Source organism: Carlito syrichta, unplaced genomic scaffold, assembly GCF_000164805.1.
Source record: "Carlito syrichta isolate Samal-C Ts95f unplaced genomic scaffold, Tarsius_syrichta-2.0.1 Scaffold308079, whole genome shotgun sequence".
NCBI lineage: Eukaryota > Metazoa > Chordata > Mammalia > Primates > Tarsiidae > Carlito > Carlito syrichta.
In genome coordinates this window covers 423,509-442,437 of record NW_007252175.1, presented here as the reverse complement: position 1 = coordinate 442,437, position 18,929 = coordinate 423,509, and the positions used below count along the sequence as shown (strand labels likewise).

Here is an 18,929-nt window from a genome sequence, read left to right as displayed (position 1 = left end):
AAGGTAGACAGATCGAATGAAAGGGTTACCTTTATAAGGAGATGCAAAATTGGAGAGGAAGTCAGTGAGTGGAGCCAAGCCCAGCAGAGATTGCTATAGTGACTAGAAAAAAAGAACAGTAAATACAGGAAGAGTTTGGGGGGAGGTGTTGATTAGACGAGGTATTTTTCTTGCAGTGACAGCTGATGAAGAGCACAAAGATGCCAGATATGAAGTGATGACAATACATGAAAATGATCAGAAAGCAACCCAGAGTAGTTGTAGAAACTAAGGCAGAAAACTTTTTGCATTAGAAAATGTATTAAAGTAAATGTAGAGGGAGCCACTTAGGCCTTGATAACAGGAATATTTCTAGAAATATTACCACAAAGCAGTGGCAATGAGACAATGGTGGCAATCAAGAAAATGACACAATAATGAAACAGAATGAGAAAAGGATTCAATTTTGCTTTAATTTCTCCTTTCTGGAAGAGATGAACAATTCTTAGAGTCAGTGATTAAAACAATATTTATTTTAAACATACTCTATTTATATATGCTTAAATTAACAGTCCGGTAAATCCACATATAGGTTACTCACTGTGTTACGGTCTTTCTCAAATAACTTGTTTTCAAAGTCACATATAGATACACAAAAGCTTCCACAGAATTTGTTTGTTTCTTATCCACACAGAGAAAAAAACAGTCAACTACTCATGTGCTTAGATAGGAAGGCCATCAATTCTACAGAATACTGTCTGTGCACCTGTCATCCAGTTCGTAGCAGTCCTTGATCTTGAAGCTGCATACAAATGTACTCTAATATTCTGTTCAGTTTTGAATAATATGCTTGAGACTTACAATTGCATATATTTACATATAAAATAAATGACCTTCATTTAGGCATTTCCTAATAAAATAAAAGGACCGTCATTTAAGAATTTCCACTGAGGAACACACTTTTAAAGGATATATACATTTAAAACAGATTAACCTTTACTACTGAGTATAGAAAGTTACATTTGGTTCCAGAGAAATTCAATCTACACATTACCTGAGATGGTAAGGGGTCTTAAAACCTTAAATGCCTTTATCTTTTAAACTGATTCAAGAAACATAACTCTTGCAAGGGAGAATGGTCCAGCTGAGAACAGTGATGACTGGTGCTCTTCCATTATTTGGGTTAAATACTGAATATCTAAACAGATGCAGGTTATGCATACTATTATCAATACCAAAATCCTTGTCACTTTTTTTAAAATTTAGAAAGTAATTCACTATGAATAACTTACTGAAATAAACCAACGTGGTAGTTCACAGTTGGTATACATCATCCCAGATAACTGATATACTACTAAAAACCTGAAATTTAAATCCTGAAATTTCTTATTGCAGCTCAAATTTGGACAAAGATTATGAAAAGCACAACAAAATGATTCACTTACCTAGAAGTCAATTTTTACATCCTCAATTAGGTTGGAACCTGGCAATGACACATAAAAAGTATTTTAGGTCTGCCAGTCTTAGAGTCTAAGAACTTCACTCAATGAATTTTACAATGGTTAAGATAAACCCAGGCCAGGTGGAACTTAGAACTACTAATTAGATCAAGAATGTTAATTTACTAAGTCTGAACCAGGAAAAAAAGAGAATACTGCTAGAAATTGAAACTGACACTGAAAACTAATAGAATCGGTATTTTCAAAAGCATTTACATAACTGCTGATGGAATTGCAACATTGCACATTATGCTCTTAATGAAAAGAACAGTCATTTTAAAAGATAAATTATATTTAGTGTACTGCTTAGAAGGCTTGGGAAATATACTGCATTTTTTAAAAAATCTGAAAAAATGTGATAAGTGCTTTAAAGAAGTTAAACAATGATCAGAAATGATATGAATTCAACTCTTACCTTTGCAATAAAGAGGTAGGATTCTCACCTTTCTAATTTATTTTTTATTTCATATAATATACCGTGTAAATAATTCATCTTATTCCCTCAAGAGATTTCTCCCATCTTAATAGTACAAATCTGTGTACTTTGTTTTTAGTAGTATTTCATGGATAAAGTGAAAATAAAAGTGCCAAAGTCTATGATATTTACTTACATATAAAAATACTAACTATTCTGGATTCTCCAAGATTAAATTATATACAACATAATTTTTGGTAAAATATATTTTGTTTTGGGGAATTGTTTATTCAGATATAGTGTACATACTTAGTAACTCTCTGACAGCACGAGCATTTTATTAAAATGTGAAGACCCTTTTACCAGTAATAACGGTTAACACATTTACCGTAGGTTACTAGAACTAGAATAGTTTTAGGATGTCCAAGCACATCACTTTTACAAATGATTAGAAAACCACGGGTCTCTGTATTTATTAAACTGAATCACCTGGCAGTAAAATTCAGTTAAGGCTCTTGGCATTGGTGAAACTTCTTCCCACTCAGACCTGCTGCTGTGGTATACCTGCACTTCATCTGTGATTTCATCTGGTGCATAATCACCACCTAGTATATAAATTTTATCTTCAATTCCAATTGCACCTGCATTAAAGCCTGCACACTCAAAAGATCCTTCACCCTTCCAAACACAAGTATCTGGACAAAAACTATAAACCTTATAGGTAGAAAGGTCACATATATACAGTGTGCAGTTTACAGGGACAGCTTTAATTAGTGTTGCATGAAAAAATTGCCCAAACTCTGCTACTAGTTCAGACCACTGATCAGTCGTAGCATTGTATTTAAAAAAGCAATCAAGTGATGGGTTAAAAGCATCTGTAATCTCTACCTCTGATCCAAGAACATAAATTACATTTTGGCATGCACTTGCTTCTGGATAGTATATGCCTCTGGGTAATGGGCTAACAGATATCCATTCTTTGGAAAGAGGGTTGTAAGACTCAACATCTAAAAGACTTTTAATGTCCCGAGATCCTCTAGTTTTTCCACCTATGATAAATAATCTATCGAGAGCCATAACTGACGTATGCATGGTTCTTGGTGTTTTCATTGTTGATACCAAGAAGAAATCATTTTTGACTGGACAGTAGCACCAGGTCTGATCAGTGGCGTCATGATATGACTCAGCAATGTGCAGTCGAATCGTCCTACAACACTTCCCTTTGCAACCACCTGTCAAGAAGATCTTCTCTCCATAACTAGAAAGACTAGAGCCTGGCAAATCAATCAGGTGTGACTGCGGCAGTATTTTCCATGAATCCGTTTTAATATTATAGCAAAATGTATATTGATTTTCTCCATTTTCCTCAGTTTTGTGAATGAATATATATTTTTCAGTCGTGGATGGCCGAGCATCTGGGAAGAGTCCACCAGAACCTTGCACACACTTAACTGCATCCACGATTGTGTCAAAGCAGTTTGTAGTTTTGAGTAAATACTCCTCATTGAGCAGACAGTCCTGAAGTGTCTCCTCAGATAACTGATGCAATCTTACTTTTTTAATCAAATGAGGCAGATATTTTTGTCTTGATTCTAAATTATGTTTAGTCCAGGTAAGGACAACCTTCAGTACTGTTTCTTCTTCGGGGACATTTAATTCATCTGATTCCAGACATTTTTGTAGTACTCCAAAATTCATCTCTAAGAAATCACTGGATTTAAATAATAGAGAAAAGTGATGTTGTACAAAGTATAATGCATGATCAAACAAACTGGTAGAGCCATAGCTATCTGATATAGATAATAATTGTAAACAATTGACAAGATTGATACTTTTTATTAAAAAGTCACTGCAAGCTTTGGATAGGAAGGAAACTTGAAGAAATGATGACAACTGAAAGAACATTTCCACATTATCATCTGTTATTTTAGTTTTTCCAGTATAGGCATAATCAAGAAATGCTTTTACTGCTTTGGAAGATAAATTAGTAATGGTAACACTTCCATCATCTCTTTCTTTCATGTTTACTTCAAACATAGCCCTGCAAAAATAGAACACAGAAGAACAAGTAAACAGGAATATTTTATTCCATCATTATTTTCAATATTACCTTAAAGAAGTTTCCTTTACCCTAAGGTTGATTTAAAATATATCTATAAAATAATATTTGATTGCATTCTAATAAATTATCTTAAAAGCTAGAATAATTATATACCACATTATTTATCTGACAACTAACTCATTACATAACTCCCACATTGCAAAACATATACATTATAGCCATGCTACAGCAACTCATCCAAAAGAGTCTATACGGAGATTTCAAATTTTTAGACTCATTTGTCCTTATATATTACTCATAAGTTTGGAGCAAAATATTTCTAATGGCCAAATTTATTTATTTATGGGTTAATTAGTATCAACTATGCTGGTGATAACAAAAAGTTTTTAAAATATAATGCTTGGAGGTTTGGAATTTAAAAGTCTCTTTCAAATTAATCTTTTATTTGACATTAATAAAACAGGAAAGACAGAGAGTAGAGTGAAACAGCAGATGTCTCCAAAGAATCTATCTGGTGTGGGAAAATCCATCAGCTAAAGCACACATATAAAAAGACATTTTATACAACGCTTTAGGGAAAAGGGAAATGCTTTCATAAAACTAAACAAAAACAGTGTACCGTATCAAGTCAAAAAGGCGGAAAAAATGGTTTTTTTGGAAACAGCCATTAAGAGATGGGTCCCTACATTTGAATATGGAAATCAACTTGAAAGTTCTTCATCATCAGTTCTGTTTCATTCCCGCAAGGTAAAGTGGAAAGAATCAAAGGAACTGGGAATTTATTTGGCTTAGTTTAGGCAAAAATATAAATTAGTTGAAAATGTGTGGAGAGGGAATAAAATATATTTTACCATTGGCTAGAGTTTAATAATGGCTTGTATTTGTGTCAGTATTCTCCAGGACACCTTTGAGAGGAGTGACTCTAGGTGCCTAAGTACTCTGGGGGAAAACCAACTTACCTCTTAGAGTCTACTCCAGAAGTTAACTAAATCTATTAACAAATACAACACTGAAGTGAAAAATTTGAGAGGCCTTGAAAATAAGGAATATCCCTTAGGAAAAGGAAGACTGACAAAGGATTTCCCTACTAGGCTATCCAATACTTCTTAATACAAAACCGACTAAATATAGCTTTAAAAGTATATGTATGTTATGCCTTATGCAGGCTTTTTTCAATAATGTAGATCAATGGAAATATTAAACAGTGATGATAATTGTACTCGATTATTAAAATATCTATAGTCGCCGGGCTCGGTAGCTCAGCCTGTAATCCCGTGCCTTTGGGAGGCTGAGGTGAATGAATTGCCTGAGCCCGCAGGTTTGAGACCCGCCTGGGCAGCGAGACCTCATCTCTACAATAAATCAAAAAAATCAGCCGGGCGTGGTAGCGCATGCCTGTAATTCCGGCTACTCGGAAGGCTGAGGCGGAAGGATCACCGGAGCCCAGCAAGTCAAGGCTGCGGTGGCCGGGAAAGGGGAATGCACTCCAGTCTGGGCAACAGAGTGAGACTCCAACTCAAAAAAAAAAATGCTTATAGTCAGTTTAGGATAGCATCAAAAGCCCGGCCTCGAGAGGCCACCTGCCTGGGTGGGTATGTTACCTCTGCCACTTACTAGCTGTATGATTGTGAGGAAGTGACTTAACTATATTGTGCTTCAAATTCTTCATCTGAAAATGAGAATTCTGGTAGTATTTATTTCACTGGGTTTTTCAGAAGAACAGGTCAGTTAATGTAAAGCAGCAGCTGTTATTATTTTAGGAAAGCAAATGTTTTCTATCAGATTTGATGTATTCTTAATTCAACTTCCACATTTTGAGGAGACAAAATGTAGGATTTTATTTCTATAGTCCACCCTACTCATCTTTAAAGGATCAAGTTAACATGTATTTCAAATTTTCCATATTATCATAAAGTGGTTAGAACATGTGTGTGTGTGATTCCTTTTCAGTTTCTTGCTTCCAAAGACTTTACATCTTGATCATAATTTTCATTTTCTAAATACACTGTGAAGGGTATTTATCATGCATTGCACACTTTTCTGACATTTTTGTTTTATACTTCCTTCCCAATATTCAGTAATTTTGATATTATGAATTAGTGACTTTATTATATGAGTGTAAATTATCAAATTTCTATCTGTATTTGTACATATTATTATGTGAACTGTGTACTCATTTAATAAATTACTGCACAAAGTACTATCATTTGTGTTATTTAAATCAGGTATAAAACTTTAAAAATATATTATTGTTTTAACAATAATTTAAAAAATTAAAAGAAGGTCCACAAAAAAACTAGGAGTAAGCTGAATAAGGTACTGTGATCAAAAATAATCTGTAGATAAACTTAATTTAAAAATAACTTCAACAAGAAGAGTTGAGGCCTGCAGATCCCAATGCCTAAATGAAACTCTTATTTTATTAGCATGAAAACATTACAGGGAAATCAAGTTGTGTGTTCACACCAGATTATTTCAATTTTTGCTAGGTTGGAAATAAGAATAATCCAAGTAATTAACCATACATAATATTACACAGCTTCCCGTGATAAAGAGGCCACATGAAGGATAAGGAGGAAGAAAAGATGTATTAGAAGAGAGGAGGGAAGACATTGGTGGAACTTGAGAGTGGTCAAGTACAAGAACAGTAAAGGCCCTAGTGAAATTCATAGAATAACTTAGATGACCTAAGAGAAGAAATAGGTAGATAAAGACAAGTCTAATTAGACAAACAGTTTAGTCCCAGTTGTAGTCCCAGTAAACTGTGATGCAGCACTGAGCCACTGCTTTCAAAATTCAAAGCAAGAAACTCTACAGGAAGAGGTATGTGCTTGGCAAGCAGTGAATATCAATATATGCTTGCTTAATGAAATCCACCTTGTAAGATTTGTTCCATAGGCAGTGAGGGTGAGGTCTAATTACATATTGGCAGAAAAATAAGGCTAAAGATCAAAAATAGTATAAATCAACTTGCATTTTCTATGTTTCCATATGTTAGATCCTATTCTGTTTTTATCAGCTGTATTTATTGGAGATTTCAACCCTGCTTTATTTGAATTAATATTGCTTCCAAAATTGAACATAATGCAAGTTATTGCAATTAGGGTTTGAGTTTATTGCAGTATGACCAGAAGGGCTGAAGACCAGGGTTGACATCAAGACAAGCTTGTCTGTTGACCAAGGGGCCCCATAGGATGGTAATACCTTTATACAATTACTACAGTAAGTATAAGATCATGTGGCTGACCCTTAACCTTACAGACTCAGAAATCTGCTGTCATCATAACAATTATTGCCGTGTCATGACTATTAGATCCTTGTCCAGGTAATCTACATGGGAAATCAAATTATATTCAGAAGGCTGCTTAGAATTCAAACAAACTGGGTGCTCTGAGAAATGCTTTTTAGCTAAAGGGTACTTCTCCCTACTTTAGGAACATCTTTGCCAAAGAGAAGATAAATTTTTTAATTCTCTGGGTTAGAACCCCTCCTCTGGATAATACATGGACAAAATATACTACTGAAACATTTTTTTTTTCTTGGCCATTTTCTTCAAAATTTGCTTCCATTTTTGTCCATCCTGTTCTTTTTTCTAAAAGGATACAGCACAGGGATTCCCCCAAACAAAGCTGACCCCTGATTAAGAAAAAAATTTTTCCCCCCCAAAACATTTCAAGGAACTAATGTTCCATAGAACTTTGGGAAGTGCTGGTCTGGGAAGACCCACATTTTAAAAACAGTAGACTTAAATTATCCTACTAAAAATCACCAAGTAATTTTAGTTCTACTTAGTTTTTTTTAAGAATGAAAAATTACTATTGCATGTTCCTGTAGGGAAAAAGTGAGGATAGTTATAAAATATAACTTAATTCTCTGTATAATAAAATCTAAGACACAGACAAGGTAAAGTACCTGAAAAAGTCACTGCATGCCGCTAACACACAACGATGACATGGGATTATTTCATCTTTCATGATTATTTTGAAATCATAAAAGACATTTTGTTCTCTAAAATTCTGTAGTACACTTAAGATTTTCTGTCCATGATCCTCTGATACAAGGAAGTTGTTTTTCTTCTCAGATGGAATTCCATTACATGAGCTTCGTCGACTGAAATCATATGAGCTATCCATAGCCAATTCCATATGTTCTTAGAACTACAATGAAAAAAAAATCACCAGTGTAATAGAGACCTAATGAAATTTTCAGATTCCAAAATTTGCCCTTAGTGTCAATTACACAAAAATGGTCACTAAGAACAATCATATGCTAGTAAACCTTGTTATAAACGTTTGTTTTTTATGACATTTAATAATATATTATTTCTGTATTTTCATATTTGTTGAGTTCATTGGAATAGAAGCATATTGTTAATAAGGGTTAACATCAAAGCTATGTAATTGTGTTAAACAGCAAAATTTACAGGTTGTAGAAATAGTTCATATAGGATCTAACGACATGACTAGTCTTACTGTTACAAATAAGAGGCATTATTTCCATGGTAGTTAAGTATATACCCAACACATTCCCCTCCCCTCCCATTCATTTTCTTTTGGTATCAAATCAGCTGTTAAAAATTAGCCAGACATGGTGGCACATGCCTATAATCCCAGCTATGTGGGAGGCTGAGGCAGAGGACCACCTGAGCCCAGAAGGTCAAGGGTGTGGTGACCTGTGATTGTCCCACTGCCTCCAGACTGGGTGATAGAGTGAGACCCCAAATCAAAAGTTAAAAAAAAACAAAAACAAGTCCTTGGTTGCTCTAGCCATCATTAAGTGGTTAGCTATATGTGGCATGATGGTTAATTTTATTTGTAAACTTTCCTGGGCCACATATGTCTGTGAGAGTGTTTCTGTAGGATTAACATTTGAGTCAGTTGACTGAATAAAGAAGATTGCCCTCAGTGGGCTGCATCCAATTTGTTGAAGGCCTGAATAGCATAAAAGGCTGAGTAAGTAGGAAACAATTCTTTCTCTCTGCCTGACTGTCTTCAAGTTGGTACACTGATCTTCTGTCTTCAGACTCAAGACTCAGACTGGAGCTATGCCACCAGCTTTCCTAGGTCTCCACCTTGCTGACTGCATATCTTGGGATCTCTCAGTTTCCATAATCACAAAGGCTAATTCCTTATAGTGTCTCTCTCTTTCTTTCTCTCTCTCTCTCTCTCTCTCTCTATCTCTCTCTCTCACTCTCTCCATTTCTAACACCTATAAAAGACAAATATTTAAATTCCAACACCTATAAAAGACAAATATTTAAAATATCAGTTTGCCTAAAAAATCACATATCTTCCCAAGGATATGATATTATGCTGTTAAAGCAAATACAAAGCCCATTCACCATAGAAGATATATATATATATAGCTATACATATAACATACAGGTTCTGTTTTTCTGGAGAATGTAGAGAGTTTAAAGTAGGAAGTTGTCGTCTGTATAATCAAAAAGTTAAGTAAGGTAGTAACTGAAAAGAAGTCAATAATGATTTAGCGGTCAAGTGGGGAGGGGAGAGATTACAGTGGGTTTAAGAGAAAATAATGGGCACAATTTGTATAAATTATATCTTTAAAAAGTTCAGCAGGGTAGAGGCTAGGAAAACATGCAGGTACTATGATATTCTGTTGTTTGTTGTAGAGAGGAGAAACTTGAGCATATTAATACGCTGAAAAGAAAGGGAAAGTATGGAGGGAAATTTTTCAAATGATCACAACAATCTGAATTCAACACTTACATCTGTATTGAAAAGTAACATTTTCTGGACCTTTATACCATTAAATTGGAGTACAATACTATATGGTAAGGCTTTCATTTCTGGTAACAGGTAAACACTGATTGACAATAAATGGTTAGAGACACTGAGTTTTTATAGTTGTATAGTGATATAACAAACCTGAAGGTGGCGGAATTTATAATAAGTAATTTGTATAGTTATCTCATTCAGTCCTCATCCTAATACTTTACGATTGGTATTAATAATGTCTTTTTCAAAACAGCAAACTGAGGCTCAGAGACTAAATAACATGCCTAAAACACAAAACTAGTAGAAACATGCTTATTTCACTAAACTCCTAAGTCCTTTCCAATACCATTCTGACCCTGAATTTTAATACCAAATGGAAGATTAGAAAGGAATTTGAGTGCTCCTAAGATCCAACTATAAATGTACTTCTCAAAAGTTACAATTTAAGATCATTCTTAATAAAAAAAATATATGATAACCATAGCAAACATTTGCTGAGCCAGTGTGACAGCCATGGCCCATGGATTTCACACAGTATTCAATTCTCATAAATATAACCCTAATTTAAAAAAAATAAAGAGACTTCTGCTTCCAATAAGCTATAGCAGATGTACTTTTCCCTATTTCTCCTTCAAAGTACAACAAAAAGCAACTGGATATATATGTAAATATATGTCACAAATATATGATGACTGTGAAAAATGGAGAGAAGAAAGAGACTGGCTAGTAAATGTGAGACCTGAGGAACAAAGTGATGGTGAGGTCCTTGGATTTTCATTTTGCCTAACATACCCCAGCTACTAAAGTTGGCATACAAAAAGCCCAAGAAAAAGCTGCTTTCTTTGGCCATAGGACCAGGAAAGGAGCAAGCTACCAAGACAGAAAAGTTTTTTTGTGTTTTTGTTTGTAATTTTTTTTTTAGTTGGAGTCTTACTCCATCACCCAGGCTGGAGTGCAGTGGCACATTCTCGGCCACCACAGCCTCGACCTACTGAACGCAGGTGATCCTTCCACCTCAGCCTTCCAAGTAGCTGGAACTATAGGCATGCGCTACCACACCCAGCTAATTTATTTATTTTTTAATTGTAAAGAAAAGGTCTCACACCATGCTGCCCAGGCTGGTCTCGAACCCATGGGCTCAGGCAATCCTCTTGCCTCGGCCTCCTAATGTGCTGGGATTACGGGAAAAGTTTTAAGACAATGAATGTTCTACCCTAACTGAACAGCACACAAAAAAAATTGTGGCTCTATTCCCACCCAAGTCTGCAAAGGTGTAATGGAAAAACTAGAATTCCACCCATGTTAGTCTGCAATGAGATGCTTCTACAATTTGCCTCCTATACCCTACTTGAGTGGTGTCAGGGAAGGCTGAACAACTACTAAAACGTCTATGCAAAGAGATAACACTCGTAGTCACTATAGCTGAGTGAAAATGGAATTCTAAAAAAATGTTAAGTAACCCACAGCAAGACAGAAAAGAGAAAACTGAAAAATGAAAACAAAGGGAATAAACAGAAAATTTAAAGATGCAGACTTGAGTACTAACATATCAATAATTGCACTAAGTGTAAATTGTCTATTACATGAATTAAAAGATAGAGATTGCCAGAGTAGATAAAAAAGCGACCCAACTCTTTGCTCTCTACAAGTAACTCACTTCAAATATAATGATATTAGTAGGTTGAAAATAAAGGCTAGAAAAAGATATGCTATGTAAGCATTGATTTTTAAAAAGTGGGTATGGCAATATAATTTCAAGATAAAGTTGACTTTGGCAAAGGAAATTATTAGAGACAAAGAGAAATATTACATCATTTCAATCCACCAAGACTAGCAAACATAAGTATGTATGCACCAAACAATAGAACTATAAAATATGTGAAACAAAGACTGAAAAAAAATAGACAGATCCAATATTATAGCTGGATACTTCAATACCCATCTCTCCAAAATTAACAGAATTAGACAAAAAATCAATAAGGATATAGAAAAACTCAATATCATCATCAATCAACAGAATCTAATCAACATTTATATATTAAAAAAAAAAACTCTTACCTAACATCAGTGCCTTTGGGCCACACCTAGATGGACCATATTTTATCTCACAAAACAAACTTCAAATGATTTTTAAAATCTAAAATCATACAGATTATGTTCTCTGACCACAATGAAAACAAACTAGAAATCATTAACTAAAAGATAACATAAAAATCTCCAAGCACTTTGAAACTAAATGACACAATTCTAAATAATTCATGGGTCAAAGGGAAAGTCTCAAGGATAATTTAAAAATACATTTAACTGATTAAAAAATTTTGCAATATATCAAAATATGTGGGATGCAGCCAAAACAGTGGTAAGACAAAAATCTGTAGCCCATTAAGTGCTTACATTACTGTAACTCACCCAATATAAAATATATACACAGCCCTGTAAAATAAATTAAATTTAGCAAAAGTTTGAAGAAGAATTAGTACAACTTCTACACAATTTCTTCCAGAAAACAGAAGAAAAGGGAACACTTCCCAAATAATTTTATGAAGCCAGTATTTCTGTAATACTCTGAACAAAACAGTATCCAAAACAATCACAAATAAAATTCCATAACTACAGATCAATATCTCTCACAAATATGAAGGCAAAAATTCTCAATAAAATATTAGCAAAAATAATTCAGAAATATATAAAAGGAATTGAACACTATAGTCAAGCAATTTTCTCAATGGATATAAGGATGGTTAATACTTAAATAACAATCAGTGTAATCCATCATATCAACCAACAAAAGATGAAAAATTACACGATCATATCAATTGATACAAAAAAAGCATAACAAACTACAACCTTATTTATAAGAAAAACTTTTAGCAAACAAGAAATAGAAGGGTAAAGATCCCCCCGCCTCAACTTGATAAAGAGCATTTACAAAAAAACCCATGGCTAACATTATACAAAGTGGCAAGAGACTAAATGTCTTCCCCTTAAGATGAGGAAAACAGCAAGGATGTCCACTCTTTCCCCTGCTATTCAGCATAGTACCAGAAGTTCTAGCCAGCACACTGAAGCAAGGAATATACTATACATTGGAAATAATAAATACAAGGAATATACATTGGAAAGGAAGAAATAAAACTGTCTCTTCTCAAAGATGCCAAGACAGTCTAAGTAGAAAATCCCAAGGTATCTATCAAAAAAACTCAAAGAACTAATAAGTGAGTTCAGTAATGCTACAGGATATAAGAGCAACACACAAAAGTCAACTGTATTTCTAAACATTAGCAATGAGCATATAGAAACAAAAATTTTAAATACAATAGTTTAAAAATAAACACTTAGGTATAAATATAGCAATAGGACTTGTAAGCTGAAAAGTATAAAACGCTAACAAAAGAAATCAAAGAAGACTTAAATAAATGGGAAAACATGCCAGGCCTACAAATTGGAAAAGTCAACTTGGTAAAGATGCCAATTCCCCCAAAACTAATATAAAATTTAACATGATTCTTATCAAAATTCTAAAAAGATTTTTTGTAGCTATATATGAGATTACTATAAAATTTACATGGATTAATAAAGAAACTAGAATAATTATTGCAATTTTGAAAAACAACAGTAATGTAAGAAGCATCAGTCTACCTGATTTCAAGACTTATTATAGCTACAGTAATCAAGACTACGTGATATTAGTGAAAGGACAGACGCATAGATCAGTAGAACAGAATACAGAATTGAGAAACAGCCCAACACAAGTATAGCCAAGTGTCTTTTTGACACAGGTACAAAGGCAATTCAACAGAGGAAAAAAAAATCTTTTCAATAAAAAGGGCTGAAGCAAATGGATATTCACAAGCAAAAAAAAAATGACCTTCAACCAAAACATCACACTTTAAACAAAAATAACTCAAAAATAGGTCAAAGATTTAAATGTAAAATTTTAAAATATAGAACTTTTAGAAGAAAATACAGGAGAAAAATTTTTGTTACCAAGAACTTGTCAATGAGCCTAGACAAAAAAGCACTATGGTATTCATAAAAGAAAAATAAATCAATAGAATAAATTTTATCTTAGATAAAAAGCACTATGGTATTCATAAAAGAAAAATAAATCAATAGAATAAATTTTAAAGACCCTGTTAAGAGAATGAAGATAACCTACAAGACAGGAGAAAATATTTGCAAACCAAATCAAATAAAGGCAGAATCCATTAAAATGCTCAAAACTCACCAGTAAAACAAACAAAATAAATAAAAAATATACAATCCAAATTTAAAAATGGGCAAAAGTCATGAAGAGATAGTTCACAAAAAATGTAGAGGGCAAATAAGCACATGAAAAGATGTTTAATATCATTAGTTACTACAGAAACACAAATTAAGACCATAATGAACTATCACTACCCATTTATCATAATGGCTAAAATAAAAAATAACACCAAATGCTTGAGAGTACCGAGACACTGGATCACCCATACGTTGCTGGTGGAAATGATTTGGCAGTTTCTTATAAAACTAAATGTACACTTGCCATATTACGCAACAACTATATGGTCAAGTAGTATTTGTCCTAGGGAAATGAAAACTTATCTGTGCACAAAAAACCTATACATGATGTTTCATAACAGCTTTATTTGCATAATCAAAACCTGAAAATAACCAAAATGCTGCTCAACAGGTGAATGAGTAAACAAACTGGTATATCATACCACAGAATACTACTCACCATCAAAAAGGGGCAAACTATTGATACACAACAACCTAGATGGATTTCAAGGATATTATAATGAGTAAAAAACAAACAAACAAAAAAGTCAAGTTTAAGTGGTCACATGCTGTATGATATCATTTGTATGACATTTTTGAAATAACAAAATTATGGACATGGAAAACAGATTAATGGTTGCCGGGGTTGAGGATGGTGGAGGGTGGGTAAGGAGGAGGATTCATATGCATGAGGGAGACATTTGTAATGATCTGTAGTAATTTAAATCTTGATTGTGGTGATGGTTACAGGAATCTACACATGTGAGAAGATTATATAAAACTACATGCACATTGTACCAATGGCAAATTCATGGTTTTGATTTTGTACCATAATTATGTATGTAACCATTAGGGGAAATGGAGGAGGATACAAGGGATCTCTCCATACAATCTTTGTAACTTTCTGTATATCTAGAGTTATTTCAAAACAAAATTAAAAGATAAAATATCAATTCAATTCAGAAACTATTTTGATATTCAGTTTTGTTCTTGTTCAAAGCGCCTAGGAGATAAAAAAAACACCATTTTACTTCTGGTATAAAGTGGTTCCGTTGTATATTAAAATAAGTAGAAAATAATATAAAACAGCAAAAAGGCACCAAACAGAGACTTTCAGAAGGATAAAACCTGTATTTCTGCATAGTGGCATAGGTCTTGAGAATACCAGTTTTAAAACCCCAACCACACTTTATGAAATTTAATTTATGAATTAATTTATGAGATTATGAATTTATAAAGTAATAATGAAAGTTATATATAAATATTAATGGTCAAAATCAATAACATTATTAAGTGTTAAACAATTCTTAATTCTTGGCAAAAGATTTGTAGGGCAAATTTTCCTCCAAATATTCTTCAAATTCAATTATGATATTTCACTGATTTTAAGTCACAAATTTTTCACATTTAACATATCTGAAATTGACAGGAATCTTATCATTTTGGTTGGGTAGCAGTCATGACATATTTGTCATCGCATGTATATTAAATTGGAAGATTAGATACAAGCATCTTGGAAGAAAACCCAGGAGATAATATAACTGACATTGGGTTTAAGAAATGATGTATCACCAATGCTTAAAAAAAAATGAGGGCTTCCAGGCAAGATGGTGATGGAACAGGTTGGACTGTGAGAGTCCCCACAAAAGCAAGCGTCCATAAAGACTCTCTGTGTGAGTGGGTGTGTGCTGGGTGGGTGAGTGAAAGTCCCTCTGAGGGGAGACTCATATTCATGTACCCGGGGCTCTCCTCCAGAGTTGACTGCAACCCACCACCGCCCTGAGATGGGGGACCCAGTTGTGTAGGATCATCTACCATTCTCTGGGCTCTCCTGAGAGGACAGTTGTTCAAGGCCCGCTTATGAGTGAGAACATGTGATACTCGGTTCTTTGTTTCTGTGATAAATCACTCAGTATTATAGCCTCTAAGTCCATCCAAGTTGCTGCAAAGTTCATAATTTTGTCCTTCTTTATGGCTACATAATATTTCATTGTGTATATGTACCACTTTTTAAAAATCCAGTCCTCTTTCAATGAGCAACAAGGTTGGTTCCATGTTTTTGCTATTGTGAATAATGCAGCAATAAACATGCATGTGCAGCTATCTTCTTCATAGAGTGATTTGAGTTCCTCTGGGTATATTCCCAGCAGGGTGATTGCAGGGTTATATGGGAGGTTGATTTTTAGATATTTTAGGAATCACCACACTGTTTTCCACAGAGAGAGCAGGGAGACAGCCCACAGACTGGGAAAAAATATTTGCCAACTGTATGTCTGACAAAGGCCTAACATCTAGGATCTACAAGGAACTCAAACGTGCTGAAAAGAAAACAACCAAACAGTCCCATTAGTAAGTGAGCAAAATATATGAATAGATACTTCTCAAAAGAGGACATACGAGCAGCCAACAGATACATGAAAAATGCTCAGCCTCACTAGTCATCAAAGAAAGGCAAATTAAAACCACACTGAGATACCACCTAACTCCAGTCAGGATGGTCATCATCAATAACTCAAAAAACAACAGATGCTGGATAGGATGCGGCAAGAAGGGAACACTTCTACACTGTTGATGGGAGTGTAAACTAGTACAGCCTCTGTGGAAAACAGCGTGGTGATTCCTAAAAGATCTAAAAATCAACCTCTCATATAATCCCCTATTGGGAATATATCCAGAGGAACTCAAATCAGTTTATGAAAAAGATGCCTGCACACGCATGTTTATTGCAGCATTATTCACAATAGCAAAAACAAGGAAACAACCGTGCTGCCCATCAAGAGGACTAGTTTAAAAAAAAAAAAGTGGTACATATAAATGATGGAATATAACACAGACAAAAAGGACAAAATTATGAACTTCGCGGCCACTTGGATGAACTCAGAGGTTATAATACTGAGTGATTTATCACAGAAGCAAAGAACCGAGTATCACATGCTCTCACTCATAAGCGAACCTTGAACAAAGATCATAATACTATAAGAAAGGAATTGGCAATAACGGGAAACTGCCAGGGGAGGGCAAGGTGGGAGTGACAGTAGTGAGAAACTGCTCGGGGGTGGGGGGGTACACTTCATCAACAAGGGTACCTGTATAATGAGCATTTATATACCTAACTCTGAATTGTACTCCACATATTTAAAATATTTATTAAAAAAGAATGATATTATATAGACAAAACATGGACAGAGAGGCTCTGAGTTGAGAGTGAACCAACAGTTAGACTTTGGAGGTTTACACCTGTAATCCCAGCACTCTGGGAGGCCGAGGCAGGAGAAGTACTTGAGCCAAGGAATCCGAGACCAGCCTCGGCAACATATTGAGACCTCCTATCTCCAGAAAAAAGAAAAAAATAGCCAGGTGTGGTGGTGCATGCCTGTAGTCCCAGCTATTCGGGAGACTGAGGTAGAAGGAACACGTAAACCCAGAGTTCAAGGCTGTGGTGAACAAAGATCATGCCATTGTACTCCAGTGTGGGTGAGAAAGTGAGACCCTGACTCAAATTTTAAAAAAAGAGAAAAAAAAAAGAGTTACACTTTGAATGTCAAGTTTTAGAAGTACCTCAGCTGATTAATTTTGCTTATATTTCTATGTATGTATAAGGCGTTACATGAATTTTTTAAAAAGGGTCTCTTTGTATAAGTATAAAAAAATTCCAAGTGATAAAAAAAGATGACAAAGTTGGCATTTTTTTTCTTTCTTAGTAGTACATAAAATGTGTATTTTATAAGATTGCATCTCAACTACAACGAAACACCTCCCTGCCCAAAACACAACCCATTTTCAAAACTACTCTCTTATTCTTTCTTTTAATGTCTTCCATTAAAGTTTCATGTAAATAACTGAATCAACAAAGGTAAAAGAATCAAGTCTAAGAATCAAGGTTTTGATATAAAGTAATGGCTAAAAAGCACACACTACTTGATAGAAGTAGAATATTAAACTAAAGTTGGGCTCTAATTGATCTGGACTTTGATTTCAACAGGTTCTCCAGTGATATTAGTTTGGTTATTGATGTTTCAAAATACAGTATGATTCCTGGCCTATTCTAGCTAGTCACTATGTATCAAAGATGCTAAATATATGCTAGGCAATGAATTAGACACTAGAGATGACAAGGAGAATAAAAGGCAGACGTGGACCCTGCTTTTCTAGTGTTCAGTGTCTAGGGAGGAAAACTGACGATAAAGAAGTTACACAAATAAATAATTATAAATTATCATCAATACTGTGAAAAAACAACTCGGAAACAAAACTAAAAATGAACAATAAGGAGCATTCAATTTCAGATAACAACAATGGTAACACAGAACACATATGTAGTGCTTACTATGTGCCAGGCTCTGCACTACATACATTCATTAAATCTTCAAAATAACCTGTATAAAGCACATACTATTATTAACCTTACATTAGAGACAGAGAAAACGAGGCTTTGATCATTTAAGTAATCTGCCTAAGGTCACATAGCTAGTAAGTTGGGAGCAGGGATGTGAACTCAGACAGTCTGGCTCCTCAGCCCTTGCTCTCATTTGTTACAATAAAAGGAAAGCCCTTCTGGAAAGATGTCATTTGAGCCCTGAAAGATGAGAAGATAAGGGGTTGGAGGGAAGAATCACATATAAAGTACTGAAGTGGGAAAGGAGTCCTTCAATTTTAGGAAATTAAAAGTGGCTGCTATGTCTGGGAGCAAGAGTGTCAGGAGACAGGGCGGCCAAAGGGAGAGGCGCTACCTCCCACAGGATCTGATGGTTCTGATGGAACATGAGAGCTGGGATGTTATTAGAAGTGTAACAGGGACTACTGACTGATGTTTTAAACTGGACAGTAAGCCGGGCTCGGTGGCTCAGCCTGTAATCCCACGCCTTGGGAGGCTGAGGTGAGTGGATTGCCTGAGCCCGCGGGTTCGAGACCCACCTGGGCAACTTGGCGAGACCTCTCTCTACAATAAATCAAAAATTAGCCAGGTGTGG

General features: G+C 34.7%; 1 protein-coding gene across 1 annotated transcript in view; it reads right to left on the bottom strand.

The window, feature by feature from the left end:
* Positions 1-1,494: 1,494 nt before the first annotated feature.
* KBTBD3 (kelch repeat and BTB domain containing 3) overlaps positions 1,495-18,929 on the bottom strand; it is a 21,593-nt gene continuing 4,158 nt past the window's right edge. The window contains exons 2-3 of the mRNA XM_008064827.1: positions 7,868-8,112; positions 1,495-3,934 (exon numbers count right to left, since the gene is read on the bottom strand). Of these exons, the coding sequence (XP_008063018.1) occupies positions 2,332-3,934; positions 7,868-8,100 (1,836 nt within the window). The 5' untranslated portion in view covers positions 8,101-8,112 and the 3' untranslated portion in view covers positions 1,495-2,331. The remainder of the gene's footprint in view (positions 3,935-7,867; positions 8,113-18,929) is intronic.